General features: G+C 44.2%; 1 protein-coding gene and 2 pseudogenes across 1 annotated transcript; 2 read left to right on the top strand and 1 right to left on the bottom strand.

Annotated features, from left to right (window-relative positions):
• Positions 1-2607: 2607 nt before the first annotated feature.
• LOC128591023 (uncharacterized) lies at positions 2608-2705 on the top strand (annotated as a pseudogene).
• Positions 2706-5720: 3015 nt separating this feature from the next.
• Positions 5721-19455, bottom strand: POLR2D (RNA polymerase II subunit D). Its single transcript, XM_053596812.1, has 4 exons — positions 19332-19455; positions 14776-14956; positions 8536-8631; positions 5721-6486 (listed from the first exon to the last, which is right to left on the bottom strand). The coding sequence occupies exons 1-4, from the start codon at positions 19402-19404 to the stop codon at positions 6408-6410; spliced, it is 429 nt and encodes a 142-aa protein (XP_053452787.1). The 5' UTR covers positions 19405-19455; the 3' UTR covers positions 5721-6407.
• On the top strand, positions 6901-7072 carry LOC128591118 (uncharacterized; annotated as a pseudogene).
• Positions 19456-25212: the final 5757 nt, after the last annotated feature.

The following is a 25212-nucleotide window of genomic DNA, read 5'->3' as shown; positions in this document are numbered from 1 at the left end:
TAGCTGGGTTCATCTCTTGGTTCTCTATTCTGTTCCATAAATCTACCTCTCTGTTTTTGTGCCAGTACCATGCTATTTTTGATCACCATAGATTTATAGTATAGCCTGAAGTCTGGTAACGTGAGACTTCCTGATTTTTTCTTATTTCTGAGTAACGTATTTGCTATTTGAGGTTTTTTTCTAATTCTATATAAATCGAAGTACTATTTTTTCAAGTTCTTTAAAGTATGACAATGGTGCTTTAATAGGAATTGCATTAAACCTGTAGTTTGGGTAGTATGGACATTTTAACAATGTTGATTCTTCCCAGCCATGAGCATGGTATGTTTTTCCATTTGTTATTTTTTTAGTATTATTATTATTATTATTATTATTTTGAGACAGAGGCTCAAGCTGTCGCCCTGGGTAAAGAGCCGTAGCATCACAGCTCACAGCAACCTCCAACTCCTGGGCTCAAGCGAGTCTCCTGTCTCCACCTTCCAAGCAGCTGGGACAACAGGCACCCACCACAACGCCTGGCTATTTTTTGGTTGCAGCCGTCATTGTTGTTTGGCGGGCCCGGGCTGGATTCGAACCCGCCAACTCAGGTGTATGTGGCTGGCGCCTTAGCCGCTTGAACCACAGGTGCCAACCCGCATTTGTTATTTCTTTTCTCAGAGTTTCATAGTTCTCTTTGGAGAGATCTTTCACATCCTTTGTTAGGTAAATTCCCAGATATTTCATCTTCTTTGGCACTAATGTAAAAGGATTAGAGTCCTTGACTGTTTTTTCAGCTTGACCGTTGTTGGCATATATAAAAGCTACTGACTTGTAAATATTGATTTTGTAGCCTAAGACGCTGCTGTATTCCTTGATCACATCTAAGAGTTTTGAAGTTGAGTCCTTGGGATTTTCCAGGTATAGGATCATATCAGTGAAGAGTGAGAGTTTGATCTCCTCTGACCCTATTTGGATATCCTTGATCGCCTTCTCTTGCCTGATTGCGATGGCTAAGACTTCCATTACTATGTTGAATAGCAGTGGAGACAGTGGGCATTCTTGCCTCATTCCTGATTTGAATGGAAATGTTTTCCATTTTACACCATTCAATATGATATTGGCTGTGGGTTTGCTGTAGATGGCCTCTATCAGTTTAAGAAAAGTCCCTTCTATGCCTATTTTCTTAAGTATTCTGATCCTGCCATAACACCTGGCTATTTTTTTTTTTTTTTTGTAGTTGTCATTGTTGTTTAGCTGGCCCAGGCTGGGTTGAAAACCGTCAGCCTAGGTGTATGTGGCCAGTGCCCTGCCCACTGAGTAAGGGTGCCACCCTTAAAAATTTTTTTTAAGGCAAGCATGAAACAAAGTTTGAGGAAGAAAAAGATAAATTTACAGAGTAAGAAATTTTATGATACCTTTTTATAAGCTAATGCTTTTAGCTGGGTGCAGTGGCTCACACCTGTAATCCTAGCACTCTGGGAGGCTGAGGCAGGTGGACTGCCTGAGCTCACAGGTTTGAGATGAGCCTGAGCCAGAGCTAGACCCTGTCTCTAAAAAATAGCTGGGCATTGTAGTGGCGCCTGTAGTCCCAGCTACTCAGAAGGCTGAGGCAGAAAGAACTGCTGAAACCCAAGAGTTTGAGGTTGCTATGAGCTATGATGCCACTCTGTCTCAAAAAAAAGGATCCTGGCTGTGGCTTCAAACTATTGGGGCAGTGAGCAGCCCCAGTACCTCCTTTTCTCTATTACTAGACAGTTTTTGTGGGCTTGGTACCCAGCTATCCGGGCAGTCAAAAAAGGGAACTCTGGGTTGGCTGCTCCCGAGACGGGTCTATAACCCCAACCAATGTCTTAGTTTCAGTTCATTTCAGGGGTTTTGCACAACTGGAAGTTAGACATTCAAAATGGCTCGGTCATGAGTGATTGTTGGACTTTAGGCACCATGACAAGTGTGTGCTTAGCAGCTGTCTCAAGTGTGAATGCAATTCAACGTCACATGAAAGCATTCATGAAGAGATGTGCAGGGCGAGGGATCGGGTAAGGGAGAGGGGTGGAGTTTCCATGCCCTTCCTGAACATGTTACCCTTCAAGAACAGCCACACATTCAGCAATCTGGGAGCTCCTGAACACTGCATTAATAAGGAGAATGCCTTTAGGACATTAGTGGCCACAGGTTGTTGATGTGGCACAGGAGACAAAAGTTTTTTTTGTTTTTGTTTTTTCAGTTTTTGGCCAGGGGTGGGTTTCAACCTGCCACCTCTGGCATATGGGGCTGGCACACTACCCCTTTGAGCCACAGGCACTGCCCAGGAGACAAAAGTTAATCTGATTTTATATCAGTCTGTAAAATATGAACAATACTTCTGTGCCTGAACCACATTTATATTATAAAATATGAATAATGAAAACCTTACAGGTGAAACATTTTGGTACCAGTTGGATGTCTTAAAATTAAAAAAGGTGAAACATCTTTTTTTTTTTCTGAGACATTTGTCTCACTGTTGCCCAGTGGTATAATAATTGCTCACTATCGGGCGGCACCTGTGGCTCAGCGGGTAGGGCGCTGGTCCCATATGCCGGAGGTGGCGGGTTCAAACCCAGCCCCGGCCAAAAAAAAAAAAAAAAAAAAAGCCTAATAATTGCTCACTATAACCTGGAATTCAGAGATGATTAGCATTGTCCCTCCACAAGGATGATATGCAAATTTGTGAAGCACTGATAAATAATTCTATAAATTTTTAGAAAATTTATTTTGGGGGTCAGGCACAGTGGCTCATGCCTGTAATCCCAGCACTTTTGGTAGGGCAAGGCTGGCGGATTGCCTGAGCTCATTAGTTTGAGACCAACCTGAGCAAGAGCAAGACCCCCATCTCTAAAAAAATGGCCAGGCATGGTGGCAGGCACCTGTAGTCCCAGCTACCCAGGAGGCTGAGGCAAGACAATCGCTAGAGCTGAAGAGTTTGAGGTTGCTGTGAGCTATGACACGACAGCGCTATACTGAGGGTGACAAAGTGAGACTTTTTTGAGACTGTCTCAAAAAAAAAAATTATTTTGTCACTCCTTCATAGATGCTGTGCTGTTTCAATTCTACAGATTTACGGAATAAACAATTTGTTTTTTTTTTCATAGTCTGATACCATTATCATTTGCTAGGCCACCAAATTTTTTTTTTTTTTTTTGTAGAGACAGAGTCTCACTTTATGGCCCTCGGTAGAGTGCCATGGCCTCACACAGCTCACAGCAACCTCCAACTCTTGGGCTTAAGCGATTCTCTTGCCTCAGCCTCCCGAGCAGCTGGGACTACAGGCGCCCGCCACAACGCCCGGCTATTTTCTGGTTGTTTTGCATTTTGGCCGGGGCCGGGTTTGAACCCGCCACCCTCGGTATATGGGGCCGGCGCCTTACCAACTGAGCCACAGGCGCCGCCCCCAAATTTTTTTTTTTTTTTATTTTTTTTTATTTTTAATTTTTTTATTACTGTTTATCTTTTTTCTTTCTTTTTTGTTTTTTGGCCACCAAATTTTATAACTAATTCCCACGAAGCAAGTTGACTTATCATCCATCTATACTTGCTCATCTGTGCCAGATATTAATAGGAAACATTGGCTGGGTGCATCACTCACACATGTAATCCTAACACTCTTGAGAGTCCAAGGTGGGACTACTTGAGGTCAACAGTTTGAGACCAGCCTGAGTAAAGTGAGATGCTATCTCTACAAAAAATTAGAAAAAATGGCCCAGCGCCTGTAGCTAAGTGGTTAGGGCACCGGCCACATACACCGGGGCTGGCAGGTTCTAACCTGGCCTAGGTCTACAAAACAACAATTACAATAAAAAAAATAGCCCGGCATTGTAGCAGGTGTCTGTAGTCCCAGCTACTTGGGAGGCTGAAGCAAGAATATTTCTTAAGCCCAAGAGTTTGAGGTTGCTGTGAGCTGTGACTCTAAGGCACTCTACCAAGGGTGACATAGTAAGACTCTGTCTCAAAAAAAATAAATAAATAAATAAGAAAAATTAGCCAGGTGTTGTGGTGGGCGCCTATAGTCCCAGCTACTCTGAGGCAGGATTGCTTGAGCCCAGGAGCTGGAGGTTGCTGTGAGCTGGGCTGACAAGTTGATTCCACAGGACTCTGGCCTGCATGACTTCTAGCCCATCTCAAAAAAAAAGAAATAGCAAACATTTATTCAGACATACTACATGTCAGATACCTCTAGGCTCTTTGTAACAATTTCCTCATTTAATCTTCTCAAAATATCTATGAAGTGGATACTATTATTTTTGTTTTTGGTTTGTTTTGAGACAGAATCTCACTCTGTCACCTGGTAGAGTGCTATGGCATCAACCTCAAACTCCTGAGCTCAAGTGAGCCTCTCAGCCTCCAAAGTAGCTGGGACTAGAGGCGCCCACCACAACGCTGGCAATTTTTTTGTTGTAGTTTGGCGGGGGCTGGGTTTGAACCTGCCACCGTTGGTATATGGGGCAGGTGCCCCCCCACCCCCGAGAATGTTTAGCTATATAAAGGACCTGCCTACCTAGCCTCAGATCAAGTGACTTCACTGTAGTGGTTCAGGGAAGGGAGATGCTCTCCTTCGAAATCACCCCCACCATAAAACACCTGCACCATAAAACATCTGCTGCTAAGTAGCAAGCCTGAGGTTTAGACTTCCTGCCCCACAAGAGGAGCCTTCAAAGTGTTCAGACCTTCAAGTACAGACTATGAAGGCAACATCTTAATCTGAGGTGACATAATGAGCGCTTCATCACCACTTACTCCAAATCCACATTCCATAAGACAGTTCAAGAAAAAAAGCCAAGACTTTTTTCACGGCTTTGCATCTCAACAAACTTTGCACAGTTGTTTCCAGGTGTAACTATTTGACTGACTCCTGGGTTAGGCACAATCATCTCAAGGCTGAGTCACTAACAACTCTCACCCTTCTGCAGGGGTCCTCAAACTGTGGCCCACAGGCCATATGAGGTGGTGTGATTGTATTTGTTCCTGTTTTGTTTTTTTACTTCAAAATAAGATATGTGCAGTGTGCATAGGAATTTGTTCATAGTTTTTTTTTTGTAGAGACAGAGTCTCACTGTACCGCCCTTGGGTAGAGTGCAGTGGCGTCACACGGCTCACAGCAACCTCTTAACTCTTGGGCTTACGCGATTCTCTTGCCTCAGCCTCCCGAGCAGCTGGGACTACAGGCGCCCGCCACAACGCCCAGCTATTTTTTGGTTGCAGTTTGGCCGGGGCTGGGTTTGAACCCTCCACCCTCAGCATATGGGGCTGGCGCCCTACTCACTGAGCCACAGGCGCCGCCCCATAGTTTTTTTTTTAAACTATAGTCTGGCCCTCCAGCGGTCTGAGGGACAGTGAACTGGCCCCCTGTTTAAAAAGTTTGAGGACGCCTGCTTTAAGAATTTCAAACAATGGGGGGGAAGCAGAAAGAGGGATGGAGGGAGGGGGGTGGGGCCTTAGTGTGTGTCACACTTTATGGGGGCAAGACATGATTGCAAGAGGGACTTTACCTAACAATTGTAATCAGTGTAACTGGCTTATTGTACCCTCAATGAATCCCCAACAATAAAAAAAAAAAAAAAAAAAAAAAAAGAATTTCAAACAATGCCTCAGCGCCTGTAGCACAGTGGTTACAGCACCAGCCATATGCTCGGAGGCTGGCGGGTTTGAACCCAGCACGGGCTGGCTAAACAATGACAACTGCAAAAAAAAAAAAAAAAAAAAATAGCTGGGTTCAAACCTAGCCCCAGCCAAAAACTGCAAAAAGAAATAGCTGGGTGTTGTGGCAGGCACCTGTAGCCCCAGCTACTTGAGAGGCTGAGGCTGCTAGCTTAAGCTAGCAATTCTCAACCTGTGGGTCACAACCCCTTTTTAACTGCAGCATTAGGAAGGTTGAGAACCACTGGCTTAGGCCCAAGAGTTAGAGGTTGCTGTGAGCTGTGATGGCAAAGCACTCTACAGAGGGCGACATAGTGAGATTATATCTCAAAAAAGAAAAGAATTTCAAACAATGACACCAGTTTAATTCTTCCTTTGGCATCTTGGTAAGACTGCTCTTTCTTATACAAGTTTAATTAAGTTCTGGTCTAGTTTCAAAAAGTATAAACACACTGAAATTAAAACCCAAAGTATTAAAAGTTAAAAATGATGTGAGGGCCAAAACCATGAGATGAGGCAGTCATCCGTTCCCAGAGACATGCTAGGGAAACTGCAAGGCTGCTCCAAGATTACATGTCATTGTGGCATAACAGTCATTTGAAACAGTAACATAACCCGACAGCAAGCTGGGATGTTTTCTCCAAAGAAGCCCAAACGTCTTCTGCAATAGAATTTCTGTGCAAGTCAGACCCAGACCCAGGAAAGTGGTGCTGTGCTGGAAACATGGTCCTCCCAAGCAGCACAGGGACATCTGGAGATTAATACTGAAAGCTGCGCTTTGTCTGGATATCATCAAGAATCTGCTGCAGCTCCTCATCTTCAAACCGCCCCTCCAGACTGCAAGAAAACCCAAACAAACAAACAAAAAAAAGAGGAAGAGAGTGACTTAGCAACCGGCAATTCTCTCATACTCTTCATTAAGGCATGTTTGTACCTTGCCCTTATCTCCAACATCTTTACCTTTCAGCTGTATTTCTTTTCTGCTTTTCCATACAAAAACATTATGAAATATTTCAAACACAGAAAAGTTTTAAAAAATAGCCTTATTAGTTAGCCCTACTCGATGTAGATTTTCTTAATGTACATAACAGGAATAACTGATGGTTCTGTGTACACTCTACCAACCAACACCTTCCCCTTGTACCCAGAAAATAAATGCCATCCTAAATTTGGTCTTTATAATTCCCACACAGAATTTTACACTTATTATAAATACACGCATCCATAAACAACATGCATTTTTATTTATTTATCGCTTCTCAGCCTTTTGGCTAAGATCAAGTGTAGTTTATTTATTTATTTATTATTTTTTAAAATTTCAGAACTTTTATTTATTTATTTTGGGGGCTTAGGTGATTCTCTTGCCTCAACCTCCTGAGTAGCTGGGACTATAGGCACTTGTCACAACACCCAGCTATTTTGTTGTTGCAGTTTGGCTGAGGCCAGGTTCGGACCCGCCACCCTCGGCATATGGGGCCAGTACCCTACCGACTGAGCAACAGGTGCTGCCCACACATGTATTTTTAAACTCTGTAAGAAATAGCATTGGGCAGTGCCTGTGGCTCAGTGAGTAGGGTGCTGGCCCCATATACTGAGGGTGGCAGGTTTGAACCCAGCCCTGGCCAAACTACAACAAAAAATAGCTGGGCATTGTGGCAGGCGCCTGTAGTCCCAGCTACTCAGGAGGCTGAAGCAAGAGTATGAGGTGGCTGTGAGCTTATGACGCCATAGCACTCTATTGAGGGTGACAAAATGAGACTCTGTCTCAAAAATAAAACAAACAAACAAAAATCTCATTTTGGGCTGGGTACGGCTTGTGCCTGTGATCACAGCACTCTGGGAGGCCAAGGTAGGTGGATTGCCTGAGCTCAGGAGTTCAGGACCAGCCTCAGCAAGACTAAGACCCTATCTCTACCAAAAATAGAAAAACTAGCCAGGTGCTATGGCAGGTGCCTGTAGTCCCAGAACTTGAGAGGCTAAGGCAGGAGGATCACTTAACCTCAAGGGTCTGAAATTGCTGTCAGCTATGACACCATGACACTCAACCTCAGGATGACTGTCTCAAAAAAAAAACAACAAGGAAAACTTGTGTTGCCACATGTTGGTGTTACTCCATGTTGTTTTCGTTCATTAATTTTTTTCATTGCTGTACAATAAACATTGTATGGCCAGACAACCAATAAACATTGTATGGCCAGACAACCATTCATTTACTCATTCTCTCATGGACCTATAGATTATTCTCAAATTTCTGCTGTCACTAACAATTCATCAATGAACACTGGAATATATGTCTTCTTGTAAACCTGAGTTGCCTTTCAGCCATATACCCAGGAATGGATTTTCGGCTAATGGGGTATAATCATTTTTAACTCTACTGCACACAGTCAATTGCTCTCCCTAATGACTGTACTAATGTGCACTCCTACCTTTAGTGTGAGTTCCACTTATTCCATAGTCTGGCTATCACTTGCGTGATAGGTAGTATAAGATCACCATTCTCATATGCTGTTAAAAAGGCACTCTTGAGGCTGGGCGTGGTGGCTCATGCCTGTAATCCTAGCACTCTGGGAGGCCAAGGTGGGTGGACTGCCTGACCTCATGAGTTGGAAACCGCCCTAAGCCAGAGAGAGATCTTGTCTCTAAAAAAAAAATTGCCGGGCTTTGTGGTGGGCGCCTGTAGTCCCAGCTACTTGGGAGGCTGAGGCACCATGGCACTCTACTGAGGGAGACAAAGTAAGACTCTGTTTCAGGAAAAAGGGCATTCTCATTCAATATTGGCAATTATCTATCCGAATTTTAGACACATATACCTTTTTTGATATAGCAATTCTATTTGTAGGTCTGTATCCAATATACATAGAACTTACCACAATTGGTACTAACCTTGGGATAAGAGCCTTGGACTCCTCAGCAGTCTCTGGGCACAGGTTGGCCAAACAGGCCAACTCAAACTTATGAAGCTTTTTCTGGAGCAATAAGCTGATCACAGGGAAGAAAATCAAAAGAAACAAAAAAATTCAAAGAATCATTAATAGGAAAAGGGGGACCAAAGTAGCATCTGAAAATACATCAAAGGGAGAACGTAAGTGTTCCCAACATATGGAAATGACAGATGCCCTTAATACCCTGACTTAATCATTAGCATTCCAAGCATGCAACGAAGTATCACATGTACCTCATAAATATGTAAAAATATTACATAATTAAGAAATGCAGTGATTCTTGACAGACCTCCAAAAACTCTATTGTAGATAGGGGCACCAGGTAAATCTTGTTTTAATATTTGGTGTCTGACACTAGTTTTCAACCCAGAGCTTCTAAATCTACTGAAATTTCCTGTTATGAGTATCTTTTACTTTAATGAAGTGACTCTTGGTGGCCTCCTGGATAATTTCAGATTGATACCTGGTTGCTAGGCTAAGTATGCGTGCAATTAGAGGGTAGGAACTTTCAGTCGTCTGCATCTCCAGGAGGGGAGAAGAGTTTGAAAGTTAAGTTGAAAAAAAAAAAAAAAAGAAAGTTGAGTTGAATGCCAATCAATTGCGCCTATGTAATGAAGGCTCTATAAAAATCCAAAAGTATAGCTTGGTGCCTGTAGCTCAGCAGCTAGGGCTCCAGCCACGTACACCAGAGCTGGGCCTGCCAAACAAGAATGACAACTACAACCAAAAAATAGCTGGGTGTTGTGGTGGGCGCCTGTAGTCCTAGTTGCTAGGGAGGCTGAGGCAAGAGGATAGCTTAAGCCCAAGAGTTGGAGGTTGCTGTGAGCTGTGACGCCACAGCACTCTACTGAGGGTGACACAGTGAGACTCTGTCTCAAAAAAAAATCCAAAAGGACAACGTACGGTCTTTCTGGCTGGTGAAGAACCCGTACAAGTGCTAGAAGGTATGACACAGTGTGTAGGGGACAGAAGCTCCTACACGCTGAGGACTCTCCTGAACCTTGCCCTATGTATCTTTCCATCTAGCTATTCATTTATGTCCTCCGAAATATTCTTTTAATAAATGGTAAGCGTAACTGTTTTCCTGAGTTCTCCGAGTCACTCTAGCAAATTAATCTAAGTCCAGGAGGGAGTCATGGGGACCCTCAATTTATAGCACATTAATCAAAAGTACAGGTCACTGGGCAGGCCCTGTGGCTCAGCGGGTAGGGCACTGGCCCCATATACGGAGGGTGGCGGGTTCGAAACCAACCCCGGCCAAACTGCAACAAAAAATAGCCGGGCATTGTGGCCGGCACCTGTATTCCCAGCCTCTTGGGAGGCTGGGGCAAGAGAATTGCTTAAGCCCAAGAGTTGGAGGTTGCTGTCAACTGTGACGCTACAGCACTCTACCCTGAGGGGGAGAGTGAGACTTTATCTCAAAAAAAACCCAAAAAAACAAAAAAAAAAACAAAAAAACAGGGCACAAACCTGTAATTTGCAATTGGCATCTGAAACACGAGGGGCATTTTGTGCAACTGAGTTCCTAACTGTGATAGTTATAAATGACACCCAGTTTATGTTGCTGGAGAATTGTTTGGTGACTGAAGAACACCCCCAATCTGGTGACAGAGTGTTCTAACGTTCTATTATAACTACAAGATGACCTTAGTTAACAATAATATTTAGTCTCTAATAACTAGATGGAGGATTCTGAATGGTCCTACCACAAAGAAATGGGAAAAAAAAAAATTTTTTTTTTTTTTCAAGACAGAGTCTCACTTTGTAGCCCTCAGTAGAGTGCCATAGTGTCACAGCTCACAGCAACCTCAAACTCTTGGGCTCAAGCAATTCTCTTGCCTCAGCCACCCGACAAGCTGGGACTACAGGTGCTCGCCATAATGCCCAGCTATTTTTATTTTTATTTTTTTTGAGACAGAGCCTCAAGCTGTCGCCCTAGGTAGAGTGCCGTGGCATCACAGCTCACAGCAACCTCCAACTCCTGGGCTCAAGCGATTCTCTTGCTTCAGCCTCCCAAGTAGCTGGGACAACAGGCACCTGCCACAACGCCCGGCTATTTTATGGTTGCAGCCATCCTTGTTGTTTGGCGGGCCTGGGCTGGATTTGAACCTGCCAGCTCAGGTGTATGTGGCTGGCGCCTTAGCCGCTTGAGCTACAGGCACTGAGCCGGTACCCGGCTATATTTAGAGACATATCTAGCTCTTGCTCAGGCTGGTACTGAACCTGTGAGCTCAATCAATCCACTTACCTGGGCCTCCCAGAGTGCTAGGATTATAGGCATGAGCCACCGTGCCAAGCAGAAATGAAAATGTTTTGAGATGACAGATGTGCTAATTACTCTGATCTGATAAGTATGCACTGTAAGTATCAAAACATCTCAGTGTACTCCACAAATATGTACAATTTTATGTCAATTAAAACATTTAAAGGCTGGGTGTTGTGGCTCATGCCTATAATCCGGCACTCTGGGAGGCTGAGGTAGATGGACTACTTGAGCTCAGAAGTTTGAGACTAGCCTAATCAAGAGTGACACCCCAGCTCAGCACTCATAGCTCAGTGGTTATTGTGCTGGCCACGTATACCAGGGCTGGCAGGTTCAAGCTGGGCCAGGCCTGCTAAACAACAATGACAAGTATGATTAAAAAAAAAACAAAAACCTGGGCTCCTGTAGTCCCAGCTACTCAGGCAGCTGAGGCAAGAGAATCACCTGAGCCTAAGACTCTTGTCTAAAAAAAGTAAAAAAAAAAAAAAGTGACACCTTGTCCATATTAAAAAGAAAAGACGGGGCGTAGTGGCTCATGCCTGTAATCCTAGCACTCTGGGAGGCTGAAGCAGGTGGACTGCTAGAGCTCAGGAGTTCCAGACCAGCCTAAGCAAGAGTGAGACCTCATCTCTAAAAATAGCCCGACACTGTGGTAGGCGCCTGTAGTCCTAGCTACTTGGGAGGCTGAGGCAAGAGGATTGCTTGAGCTTAAGAGTTTGAGGTTGCTGTGAGCTATAATGCCATGCACTCAACCCCAGGGCGATTGAGTGAGACTCTGTCTCAAAAATAAATAAATAAATAAATAAATAAAAACAAAAAGCAGAAAAACTGGCCAGGCGCAGTGGCTCATGCCTGTAATAGTAGCACTCTGGGAGTCAAGGCAAGTGGAGTGCCGGAGCTCACAGGTTCGAGATCAGCAAGAGCAAGACTTCGTCTCTAAAAAAAACAAAAAATAGCCAGAAGTTGTGGCGGATGCCTATAGTCCCAACTACTAGGGAGGGTGAGGCAAGAGAATTGCTTGAGCCCAAGAGTTTGAGTTTGCTGTAAGCTATGACAGCACAGCACTCTACCGAGGGCAACAAATGAGACTGTCCCTCCCCCTCCCCCGCCAGAAAAAGAAAGTTTAGGCTATTTTTATTTTTGACCATCATAGATCATTCTCTCAAGAATATCTGTGCACATGGCTGGGCTCCGTGGCTCATGTCTGGTAATCCTAGAACTCTGGGAGGTGAGCCGGATGGATTGCTTGAGCTCATGAGTTCAAGACCATCCTTAGCAAAAACCAGACCCTGTCTCTACTAAAAATAGAAAAACTGAGGCAAGAGATCTCTTGAGCCCAAGAGTGGGAGGTTGCTGTGAGCTATGTGGCCATGGCACTCTACCAGGGCGACAGCTTGAGACTGTCTCAAAAAAACAAACAAACAAAGTAAATCTGTGTACACACACCTTTTGTCCAACTGTTTTTTTTTTTTTTTTTTATTAAATCATAGCTGTGTACATTAATGTGATCATGGGGCACCATACCCAACTGGTTTTTCTTAGGACAATAATCTTCAAACATTTTTACCAACGTTGAGCAAATAAGTACCCACAGGAGACTTGGGAAGGATAGATGTAAATGACTTTCGGGAACTTCAAAGTTGTGAGCCACAAGAACAATCCTATATAATTTTTGCTTTACTCCACAATAAGCTGGGTCTGTTTCCTTTAATGTAAAACTGTTTTAAACCACCTGTCAACAAGTGAAACTGAGACTGGAGGCTGATGTACTACTTTTCTTGTGGTCTTCTATGTGCCTCAGCACATCACTGTGCCTGCGAGGGGGTATTCACCCCAATCTGAGAAGTAATGCTTCAGGAAATCATGCTAAAAGCTGGTGACTATTTGAAAAGGTAAACCAAAAATCCAGACAGAGGCTTGGAGCCTATAGCTCAGCAGCTAGGGCGCCAGCCACATACACCAGAGCTGGCGGGTTTGAACCCAGCCTGGGCCTGCCACACAACAATGACAATTACAAAAAAAATAATAGCTGGGCACTGTGGCAGGCGCCTGTAGTCCCAGCTACTTGGGAGGTTGAGACAAGAGAATCACTTAAGTCCAAGAGTTTCAGGTTGCTCTGAGTTGTGGTGCTACAGCACCCTACTGAGGGTGACAAAGTAAGACTCTGACTCAAGAAAACAAAAAATCCAGAAAGAACATTCTTGATGTATATTTATTAACATATAATGATCTCTAAGACATTTAGAGTAAAAACTAAATAAGCCTGCTTTTCTTTTTGTTGATGCACTTTTTTTGGCCAGGGCCGGGTTTGAACTCACCACCTCAGGTATATGGGGCCAGAGCCCCACTCCTTGAGCCACAGATGCCACCCTAAGCCTGCTTGATTTTAAAAAAAGGAAAAAAAAAATACTCCACAAAATAATACGCATCATAGCTCATAGCAACCTCAAACTTTTCAGCTCAAGTTAGCCTCTTGCCTCAGACTCTCAAGTAGCTGGGACTATAGGCTCTTGCCATAATGCCTAGCTAGGTTTTTTTTTTTTTAATTTATTTATTTTTATTGTTAAATCATAGCTGTGTACATTGGTGCAATCAAGGGGTACAATGTGCTGGTTTCATATACAATCTGAAATATTCTCATCAAACTGTTTAACGTAGCCTTCACGGCATTTTCTTAGTTACTGTATGTAGGCATTTGTATTCTGCATTTATTAAGTTTCACCTGTACCCATTCTAAGATGCACCATAGGTGTGGCCCCACCCATTACCCTCCCTCCACCATAACCTCCCCCCTCCCTTCCTCTTCCTTGGCCCTTTCTCTGTTTTTTTTTTTTTAATTTAATTTTTTTGCAGTTTTTGGCTGAGGCTGGCCTCAAACCCACCACCTCTGGCATATGGGGCCGGCGCCCTACTCCTTTGAGCCACAGGCGCCACCCACCCAGCTAGTTTTTTAGAGATGAGGTCTCACTCTTGCTCAGGCTGGTTTCAAACTTGTGAGTTCAAGCAATCCACCTTCCTTGCTCTCCCAGGGTGGAGGATTAGACCCATGAGCCACCTCACCCAGCTATGTGGATTTTTTCTGAGATAGGGTTTTGCTCTGTCTCCTGGCTAGGGTACAGTGGCATCATCAGAGCTACTACAACCTCAGTCTCCTGGGCTCAAGCAATATTATTGCCACAGCATCCCAAAGAGCTGGAAATACAGGTGCACATAGCCCTGCCCAGTTAATTTTTCTACGTTTAGTCAAGACAGGATCTCGCTATTGTTCAGTCTGGTCTCAAACTCCTGGCCTCAAGTGATCCCCCTGCCCCAGCCTCTCAAAATGTTAGGATTACAGACGTGATCCACTGCATCCGTTTTTTTTTTTTTTTTTTTAATGGTGTTTTTTTAATAAGGGTGTGTGTCTGTATGATACACACACACTTTGAATAGTTACTTTGCAGGAGAATAACAGATTTAGAGTATAAAGTGGAGTTAAAAAAACTTTTGGCCTCATTAAGCAATTAAAAAAATTTTTTTTCATTGTTGTTGTTGAGACAGAGTCTCACTATGTCGCCCTCGGTAGAGTGCCGTGGTTTCACAGCTCACAGCAACCTCAAACTTTTGGGCTTAAGCAGTTCTCTTGCCTCAGCCTCCCAAGTAGCTGGGACTACAGGCACCCACAACAACACCCAGCTATTTTTTTGTTGCAGTTGTCATTGTTGTTTAGCTGGCCTGGGCCGGGTTTGAATCCACCACCCTCGGTGTAACCACTGTGCTACGGGTGCCAAGCCAGTAATTTAAAAAATTTTAACAGACATTATTTTACTTATGTTAAACTCACAGATGAAGCCTGGGGTAAGGGTCGAAGGCAGACAACATTCTCCATGCAGTTGCTGTCAAACAGTTTAAACTAATAAAACTTCTTTCAGCACTTACCTCCGAACACTGGCAATGGTCTCTCTGTTTTTGAAACGACTGAAACGAGAAGTGTAGTTTAATGTTTTCATGAAGACCTCTGAGAGTTCCTGTTCATCCTCTGCACTCTCGTTCTGTTGCTTTCGATGTTCCAGAAGCATATGAACTTCTGAATTCAGAAGTGTTTCAGCTGTTTCAAACTCTATTTGTGAGAAGCATAAATGTCAGCTGAAAATATTCCTTCAGAAGTCTGCATCTCAATGTTCATTTTGTATTTGAACATTTCTGAGTCCCTGCAAAAATCCAGGGGCTGCCTACTCCGCAGCATTACTTTCATCCACACTAGTGTATCACGAGGCACAGTGAACTTCACGAGATACTAGCGTTTAGCTCTTTCGGGCAAGACGGTTTCCGACACCAAATAACCGGACCTAGACATGCTATTAAATAATGACATATTAGCTGCTGATTTCAAAATGACCACATCGACAATTACTTCTCTCTAGCCTGATTGAGTTCATAATCTTTGTATTCCCATAATGCTAGTACCATATTCTCCAATTTTAAGAATTATTACGTTACATAGGGCCAGATATTTAGAAATACAATTACTAATGTACCCCAAATTCTATTTATGTACCCGCACAAATCTAATATAAGCAATCGCTTAAAAATTAAGAGTTGAAAGAGAAAAACAAACTATGGCTCCTGTCTTTAATATATAGAAACCCTTTCCTGTATTTTCTGCATGTCTGTTAAAAACTGGAATTTTTCACACCTATAATCCTACATTCTGGGAAGCTAAGATAGGAGGGTTCCTATCCTTGAGGTCAGGAGTTAGAGACCAGCCTGAGCAAAAGCAAGCCTCCATCTCTACTAAATATAGAAAAATTACCCGGCATGGTGGCACTGTAGTCCCTGCCACTTGGAAGGCTTATGCAAGAGATTCACTTGAATCCAAGAGTTTGAGACCGCTATGACACTGCGGCTCTGTACCCAGTGTGACAGAGTGAGACTCTTTCTCAAAAAAAAAAAAAAAAAAAAAATTATTCCCTTGGGGAAAAATCATATAGGGTCATAGGGTCCCAATAATTATCTCAAGGTATTAGAGCTGGTTTTCATCTGCCTTCTCTTACAGTGAGTTCAGCTAGAGCAGAAACTAATTGTACGCATGAATTCATGTTTATAATTCCATACTGAAGAGGAAGCAACAGTGCAGAAAAGCCTAGCAGCTTGCACTTTTACATGTGCTATGGGTCTGTTTGCTACTGACAAAATCACTAACACCTTCATCAGAGTAATGCCTTCCCACTTCTTCAGCCAAGTTCAAAGAACTTCACTCTCCTTTCACAGTGTGGAGAATCTACATGATGGGTCAGAAGGTAGGGTAATTATTTGAAAGTTCTCATTGCTACTGACTCTAATAGGCAACCACAAGCTATTTTCTAGCCAAGGGCCACAGAGTTTGAACAGAACCTCAGAGCATCCACATTTCTTTTCTAGTCCATTAGCCTTTAAGAGGGATATACCACACTGAGTGCCTATTCTGTACCAAGAACTTTACTTTTTTCATCTTTAACCCTCTGAGATGATATAACTATATGTGAAGAAACTACTGCCTCAGCTGGGAGTGGTGGCTCAAGCCTGTAATCCTAGCACTCTGGGAGGCAGAGGTGGGTGGATCGCTTGAGCTCACCAGTGCAAAACCAGACTGAGACCCGGTCTCTAAAAACAGCTGGGCATCGTGGGAGGCACCTGTAGTCCCAGCAACTCGGGAGGCTGAGGCAGGAGGATCACTTGAGCCCAAGACTTTGAGGTTGCTGTGAGCTATGACACCACAACACTACCCAAGGTGACAGAGTGAGAATCTGTCTATAAATAAATAAATAATAAAATTTAAAAAATAATAAAGAAAGAGGAAACTAATGCCTCCAAGCAATGAGCGGACAAGAAGGCATTAAATATCAGGACTGATGCCAAAGCTCTGAAGTGATAGTTAACAAGTGACATAAAGACATAAAAAGGAAATAAAGAGGCAATAGCAGCTACTCTGCTGGCCAGTCTCGGCTTCTGAGGCTGCAGCATTAATACAGCTGTAGAAAATGGGAATTAATCTAACCCCAGAGAGAATGGCCCACATCACAAAATCTCAAAACTGCAGACGCTGGTATGGCTGTGGAGAGAAGGGAACACTTTTACACTGCTGGTGGGACTGCAAACTAGTACAACCTTTCCGGAAGGAAGTATGGAGAAACCTCAAAGCGCTCAAGCTAGACCTCCCATTTGATCCTGCAATCCCATTACTGGGCATCTACACAGACGGAAAAAAAACCTTTTATCATTAAGGACACTTGTACTAGACTATTTAGTGCAGCTCAATTTACAATCGCCAAAATGTGGAAACAGCCTAAATGCCCCCCAGTTCCGGAATGGATTAACAAGCTGTGGTATGTGTATACCGTGGAATACTATTCAGCCATTAAAAAAACAATGGAGAGACTCAGCGCCTGGGGCTCAAGCCACTAAGGCGCCAGCCACACACACCTGAGCTGGTGGGTTCGAATCCAGCCTGGGCCCTCGGAACAACAATGACAGCTGCAACCAAAACATAGCCAGGCATTGTGGCGGCCGCCTGTAGTCCCAGCTACTTGGGAGGCAGAGGCAGGAGAATCGCTTGAGCCCAGGAGTTGGAGGTTGCTGTGAGGTGTGATGCCACAACGCCCTACCCAGGGCGGCAGCTTGAGGTTCTGTCTCAAAAATAAATAAATAAATAAAATAGTTGTATACAATATATAGTCATTTTTTTCTTTTTTTTTATTGTTAAATCATAGCTGTGTACATTAGTGCAATCGCCTGTACCCATTCTAAGATGCACCATACATGTGGCCCCACCAATTACCCTCCCTCAAATTTTTTATTTTATTTTTTTTTGAGACAGAATCTCACTCTGTCACCCTGGCTAGAGTGTGGTGGAATCATCATAGTTCACAGCAACTCAAAGCCTTGGGCTCCAGCAATCCTCTTGCCCAAGGATCCCTTGAGTCTGTAGGCTTCCACCACAATGCCTGGCTAGTTTTTTCTATTTTCAGTAGAGACAGGGTCTCACTCTTGCTCAGGCTGGTCTCAAAGGATCCTCCTGTCTTGGGCTTCCAGAGTCCTAGGATTACAGGCGTAATCAAATTTTCTTTTCTTTTCTTTTTTTTTTATTTTCACATATATATGTGTTCATTAGTCTTCCACTTTTTGCCTTCACAAAATTAAAAAGGCTTAAACTTTAACAACAATAACAATGTTTAAGATAAGGACCAGAAACAAAAACCTCACAAAAACCTCACAAAAACAAATACATTCAGAAAAGAAATCGTAAGATTGCTGCAACAAAGTATTAAGCAATAATAATAATAATAGTAATGCAAAGAAAGTAACATTCACATTGTCAAATAAGAATTTCAAATTTTCTTTCTTTCTTTTTGAGACAGAGTCTCACTATATTGCCTTGGGTAGAGTGCCAGAACGTCACAACTCACAGCAACCTCAAACTCTTGGACTTAAGTGATTCTCTTGCCCCAGCCTCCCAAGTAGCTGGGACTACAGGCGCCCGCCACAACGCCCGGCTATTTTTTTTTTTTTTTTGCTGTTGTAGTTGTCATTGTTGGGCCAGGCTCGGACCCGCCAGCCCCGGTGTATGTGGCCGGCGCCCTAACCACTAACCACTGAGCTATAGGCGCGGAGCCAAGACCAAGGTTGTCTTCTTGACTAAACGCTAGGCAGGCTCTTCTGAGCCCTCTTCTACACTAAGCCTCTAAGTGGTCCATAAAGACTGGAACAAACACTAACATGGTTTATAAAGGTCAGGATCTCATCCCTAGGAAGGCCCTTTCTACCCTACTTAAAGGGCATGCCTGAAAAAAACCCAAGACTGCCAAAATAATTCACTGTTTCAGCCAACACGTGAGAATAATGCCCCAACTCCCAAACCCTGTGCTAGGGTAAGCATCTAACTTCGATATACACACCAGTAAACAAACTCAACACCAGGTGAGTTTCATATGACCAGCCCCGACCTTCTTCCCGTTTTTCTGTTAACTTCTTACTTTCCTGAGTCTTCTGAGCTCTTGTTCACCCCCTCTCCCCCTACTCCCTCAGATAACCTTTAAAACGCCCAGAGGTTCTCTACAAATCGAAGTTGAGCTCATTTCACGCTGGACTCTTCCCTAGTTAAATCTGTCCTTACCACTTGAACTAGTTTAAGGCTTTACCTTTGACTCATCTCTGCAGAACATCAACTATCACATAAACTACTTTAAAAAGGTAGCAAAAGGTTGTGGAGCTGGGTGGAGTGGGGAGCCGAGTTTTCCAGAGACAGGGGCGTAGGATCAAGTCGGCCTTCTCTCCGAGGCACTGAGAAAGCGACCCCAGAATCTACCGACGCCCAGCCGGACCTCCCCCAGGTCGGTGTCCCCTCTCCTTCCGCCCCACGTTGCCCGCTGCGGCCAGGCCTTGGTCGAGGCGCGAATGAGGCCAAGTCTGCGAGATCACGAGAGGACGCAGGGGGGATGTGGCAGCCCTGGACGTACCTTTGGGAAAAATGAGCTGTGAGGCGTCCTCTTCTACGTCGCCTGCCCGCGGGTCACTGCCACCTGCAGCCATCGCCGCGTTGCGCAGCTCGCCGCTGCGGCAACCGCCGGAAGCGGAAGCGCCAACCAATGGCGTCGGATGGGGCGTGGCCTAGCTCTGGGTGGAGCCGAGACTGCGCGAAGGGCCACGACGAGCCTGGGGGGCGTGCCTACCGGGTGAGGTTTGTGGGGTCCGGCTGGTTTTCCCGCGACCGAGGCGCGTCCTGCGAAGGCCAGCGTCGGGAGAAACCGTGCGCCTTTCTTCTCCTGCACGCCCTTACCCGCGTCCTGGCACAGGTCATTAGGCCTTCCTGGGAGGTCCAGGAGCACCTTAGGTGAGAATGTGCTGGGACTGGCGCAGGGAGTCCGGCTGATGGAGAGCTGGGTGGGCGACTCCGAAAGCGTTTCGTAGAATTTCATTCAGTGACATTTAAAACATTTTATTGATTCATATTAGATGATCTAATATAGTGCTTCTGAGCACGTGGACAATTTTGAGAGGCCTTTGCCACATCTGTTGGTAATTTTCCACAATATGTAGAATATTTTTTTTTTTTTTTTATTGGTTGCAGTTAAGCCGGGGCCGGGTTTGAACCCGCCACCCTCGGTATATGGGGCCGGCGCCTTACCGACTGAGCCACAGGCTCCGCCCCACAATATGTAGAATATTAAACGAATGAAAAACGATGCTTTTTTTTTTTTTTGGCGCGGCGCCTGTGGCTCAAGCGGCTAAGGCGCCAGCCACATACACCTGAGCTGGCGGGTTCGAATCCAGCCCGGGCCCACCAAAGAACAATGACGCTGCAACCAAAAAATAGCCGGGCGTTGTGGCGGGCGCCTGTAGTCCAGCTACTTGGGAGGCGAATGCAGGAGACCCGCTTGAGCCCAGGAGTTGGAGGTTGCTGTGAGTTGTGATGCTACTGTACTCTACTCAGGGCAACAGCTTGAGGCTCTGTCTCCAAAAAAAAGAAGTTCGAAAACAATGCTTTTTTTTTCAACACTAGAGAAAACAAAAGGTTATCGATTAAGGGAAGTAACCATAGTGCACTGCTGGGCTCAGAAGGGAGCAATATTTAGGTGGTGATAATGTGAACCAGTTAAAAAATGAGCCGGTCGCCGTGGCACATCTGTAGTCCCAGCTACTAGGGAGTTTGAGGCAAGACTCTGGGTTGAGGTCCAGAGTTCAAGGCTTCAGTGAGCTGTGATGACACCCTGCATTCCAGCCTGGACCACAGAGCTCTGTATCTGTATTTCCGGAAGAAATGTGTTGTAAAATAATAGTAGTATATATGGCATTTGCAAAGATTGTTACTATTTCAAAGTGTTTTCCTGCACAGTTATTGAAGTTGCTGGACAGATGTTTTCTTTCTCTTTACTTTTCTTTCTTCTTCTTTTTTTTTTTGTTAGAGTCTTACACGGTCACCCTGGGTAGAGTGCTGTGGTGTCATAGCTCACAGCAATCTCAAATCCTTGGGCTTGAGCAATTCTCTTGCCTCAGCCTCCTGAGTAGCTAGGAGTACAGGCACACCCCACAAGACCCGGCTAGTTTTTCTTTCTTTCTTTCTTTCTTTATTTTTTTTTTAACAACAGAGTCTCACTATGTCACCCTCAGTAGAGAGCTGTGGCATCACAGCTCACAGCAACCTCTAACTCTTGGGTTTAAGTGATTCTCTTGCCTCAGCCTCCAAAGTAGCTGGGGCTACAGGTGCCCACCACAACTCCCAGCTATATTTTTTGTTGCAGTTGTCATTGTTTAGTAGGACCAGACTGGGATCGAACCCTCCTGCCTCAGTGTATGTGGCTGGCGCCCTAACTGCTGAGCTACGGGAGCCGAGCCTTTTTTTAGACAGTCTCACTTTGTTGCCTTAGAGTGCTGTGGCCTCATAGCTCACAGCAATCTCAAACTTTTGGGCTTACGCAATTCTCTTGCCTCAACCTCGGAGTAGCTGGGACTATAGGCACTCACCACAATGCCTGGCTATTTTTAGAGACAAGTCTTGCTCTGGCTCAGGCTGGTCTCAACCTTGTGAGCTCAGGTAATTCACCTGCTTCAGCCTCCCTGAGTGCTACGATTACCGCGCCTGCCTTGGTTTTTCTATTTTTAATAGAGACAGGGTCTTGCTCTTGCTCAGGCTGGTCTCAAAGTCCTTGATCTCAGGTGATCTACCTGTCTCCACCTCCCAGAGTGCTGGGATTACAGGCATGATCCACCACACCTGGCCCAGGACAGATGTCTGGTTTATTTATTTATTTGGAGACAGAATCTCACTTGGTCACCCTTGGTTGAGTGCCGTAATGTCATAGCTCACAGCAACCTCAAATTCTTGGGCTCAAGCGATTCTCTTGCCTCAGCCTTCCGAGTAGCTGGGACTCTAGGCCCTGCCACAATGCTCGGCTGTTTTTTAGAGATGGGGTCTCACTCTTGCTCAGGCTGGTCTCCAACTCCTAAGCTCAATCTATCTGCCCGCCTCTGCCTCCCGCAGTACTGGGATTACAGGTGTGAGCCACTGTACCTGGCCAGGACAGACATCCTGGGGAGACGGGTCCTGGAGTTCACCGTTGGACTCTTCCTTCCATCTGTTCATCCCACAGGCCTTTACAGAAGGCCTACTAGATGCTGGACTTTACAATTTACTGGCCCAAAGACTAGCTGGATAACCCACACTTTGTATCTTCTGTACACACATGACAAGAGAGAAGTCAATAAAGAGAGAAGAAAGAATAACAACAAATAGTGCATACACTGATATTTCCCATTTGATATAGCCACAACATTTGCATTTAGGAAGTCATTAGAAACACTTATGTGCAAGGTCCTGGGCTAAAGAAGATGAACTAGGTATAGATCTATGCCCACAAGGAGCTTGCCAAGAGTAGTTGTTGTAAGACCTGGCAAATGGTATGAAAGTCCAAAATGTTATGAAAGGACACAGGGAAAGAGGTTACTTCTAGTTGGAGTAAGAGAGTGAGCCTCAAGGGGATCTGGGGAGAATTGCACTGGCATTGCTCCTTAACATTTAGTCAAATGCAAAGAAAACATCCACTACTTAAGAGGAATATCCACTCTTTAAGGAAATTCATATTTTTGTTGTCCTTGTCATTTTTTCATTCTTGGAAAATAAAGTCCAGTAATTATACAGATCTTATGTTAACATGGAATGGCATTTGGCAAAATTATTATTATTTTTTTTTTTTTTTGAGATAGAGTTTGAGTATGTTGCCCTGGGTAGAGTGCTGTGGTGTCATAGCTCACAGCAACCTCAAACTCTTGGGCTTAAGCGTTTCTCTTGCCTCAGGCTCCCAAGTAGTGCCAAAATTCGTTTTTTATTGATACTACTATATAATTTCTTCGATCAAAAGAAAAACTTCCACCTTGCATAACCTTTTAGAGTGTGTCTCAAAGAACTTGCGGGCTTAACTATTCATGTGTTCTACGTACACATAGATGTTCTGCCTTTAAAATAGAATGTGACACCTTTTCCTCTTTATAACTCAAATTTAATATAATAGAACTTCACAATTTAAGGTATTGTCCCAAAAGTTAAAAAAAATTTTTTTAGCCAGGTGTGGTGGTGTTAGCCTGTGATCCCAGCTACTTGGGGGGCATGAGGCAGAATGATCACTTGCACTCAGGAGTTCGAGGCTGCAGTGAGCTATGACTGAGCCACTGCACTTCCAGCCTAGGTGACAGCAAGACCCTGCTTCAAAAAAAAAAAAATATTGGCACTTGCTGCTGGAAGTCCGCTAGTAAATACTACAAAGGAAGCCAAACTGGTAACAGGTGATTATGTACCACTCACAAGTAGCTCTCTAAATTCTGCCATTAATATAATCTTTAGAGATAGAAAGGGATGAAGTCCATGGGGGTTTTGTGTAGTTCTGCAAGGAACCCTTGACATCCAGAAAGCTGACCTGAGTTCTGGACTTGAATGGCTGAGCACTGCCTTCTTCCATGTGCCAGTGAAGCTTAAGGTTATGGAGAGTTTGTGTTCCCTACAATCCAGAGGACCACAGCCATCCAGCTATTCCACCGTTTGGGACCTGGGCAAAGTATTTGCAACAGGCTACCTTGGAGATTCAGTTCTGCCTCAAAGCAGGAAATTAGATTCAGAGTAGTAATAATTGTGTCTCACAAATGAAATGCCAAGACGAGATTTGAGCTTAGGTCTGTAGGATTGCCAGCCTGTGAAGATTCCAGTTGTCAGCTGCCCTGAGTCATTCTTTGCTCCAGAACTAGGGTGCAATCAAAGAATGGTCATAGTGGCGGGGAGTGGGGAGTGTCCTCTGGCAGCAAGGACTTCAGTGACAAGTGAATTAGAGACTTTTCTCTTGCTTTTTCCCCAAAAGTTTTGAAATTGGAGTCGTCACTTGTTTTTCAATTTGCCATGGCATACAGAACCTGTATGAGTAGCAACAGAGCACGTAAGCAGCGGGAAGGGCCCCTAAAATACTTCTCGGAGCTTCATTTTACACTGAGGAAAATGTCAGATTCAGCAGGGGCAGGACTTGCAGTGTATCTCTCAGAACACTGCTGTGGTTCTTGGCACAGTATTGTCGCAAAGTCCTTTAACCAGCCCACTGAATACTACAGTGAGATATTCAAGCCAGGGTTAGACCCTAGAGTGATCTAGAAGCAGCTTTAGAGCACTCCAACCCCATTGATCTAATCAGATGACTCGTTTTGTATTTTAGAAGTTAACATGGATGGCTAAAATAGCAAATATTGTTACATGTATTTTATCACCACTACCCCCCCAAATCAAGGACATGTAATCTGATCTCTAGAACATTTCTTTCAAAGAAACAAAAAATTCTTTTACACACATCAGTTATTAACAGAGTTTGTCAATGTTTAACCGGCTGCTTGTAGTCTATTTTTTTTTTTTTTTTTTTTTTTGAGACAGAGCCTCAAGCTGTCGCCCTGGGTAGAGTGCTATGGCATCATAGCTGACAGCAACCTGCAACTCCTAGGCTCAAGCAATTCTCCTGCCTTTGCCTCCCAAGTAGCTGGGACTACAGGCTTTTTTTTTTTTTTGGTTGCAGCCGTCATTGTTTTTGGCAGGTCCGGGCTGGATTCGAACGCACCAGCTCAGGTGTATGTGGCTGGTGCCTTAGCCACTTGTAGTCTATTTTCAAAATTACCTAACCCTGACATGTTTTTCTGTAGCCATGTTTGAATTTTGCCCAGTGTTACGGGTTTCAGAACTGGGTATCTTAAAACAAAAGTCTACCTTCCTGCAAATGAAAATATAAAGACTGAGGCGCTTAGTAATTTATTTTTGAGATAGTCTCATTTTGTCGCCCTCGGTAGAGTGCCCTAGCATCACAGCAACCTCCAACTCTTGGGCTCAAGCGATTCTCTTGCTTCAGCTTTCTGAGTAGCTGGGACTACAGGCGCCCACCACAACGCCTGGCCATTTTTTGTTGCAGTTGCCACTGCTGTTTTTAGCTGGCCGGGGCAGGGTTCGAACCCGCCACCCTCGGTATATGGGGCTGGCACTCTACCCACTGAGCCACAGGCGCCACCCAGAATCTTAGTAAATTTGTTTGAATTTGTTAGAATGCTTGTAATTTTGAAAAATAGCTGTCATTTTCCCCAAATACATTTCATCCTTTCTGGGCCATCCAAAAACAAACATTTCCAGTTAGGTCAGACCACACCAGTATGTCCTTTGCTTAAATTAATATCACTAAGTGATATCCTAAATTTGTGTAGTTTTTTTCCAAACATTCTTTAGCTTTTGTGGCAAGGTCAGATTCATTTGAAAGTCTAATGCCAACTGACTTACTGAAAAAAAGCCCAAATCTTACCTGGTTTATGAGTGATTGCTCAGGAAACCTA

Source organism: Nycticebus coucang, chromosome 7, assembly GCF_027406575.1.
Source record: "Nycticebus coucang isolate mNycCou1 chromosome 7, mNycCou1.pri, whole genome shotgun sequence".
Classification (NCBI taxonomy): domain Eukaryota; kingdom Metazoa; phylum Chordata; class Mammalia; order Primates; family Lorisidae; genus Nycticebus; species Nycticebus coucang.
Note: the sequence above shows the minus strand (reverse complement) of the source record. Positions and strands in the feature narration are given on the sequence as shown.

Excerpts from the sequence above, each read along its gene's own strand:
- POLR2D (XM_053596812.1), bottom strand. The coding sequence starts at position 19,404 with ATGGCTGCAGGTGGCAGTGACCCGCGGGCAGGCGACGTAGAAGAGGAC. Across the intron at positions 14,957-19,331 it reads ACAGCTCATTTTTCCCAAAG|AGTTTGAAACAGCTGAAACA; the intron begins GTACGTCCAGGG and ends TCTCACAAATAG. Across the intron at positions 6,487-8,535 it reads TCCAAGGCTCTTATCCCAAG|TCTGGAGGGGCGGTTTGAAG; the intron begins GTTAGTACCAAT and ends GTTTTCTTGCAG.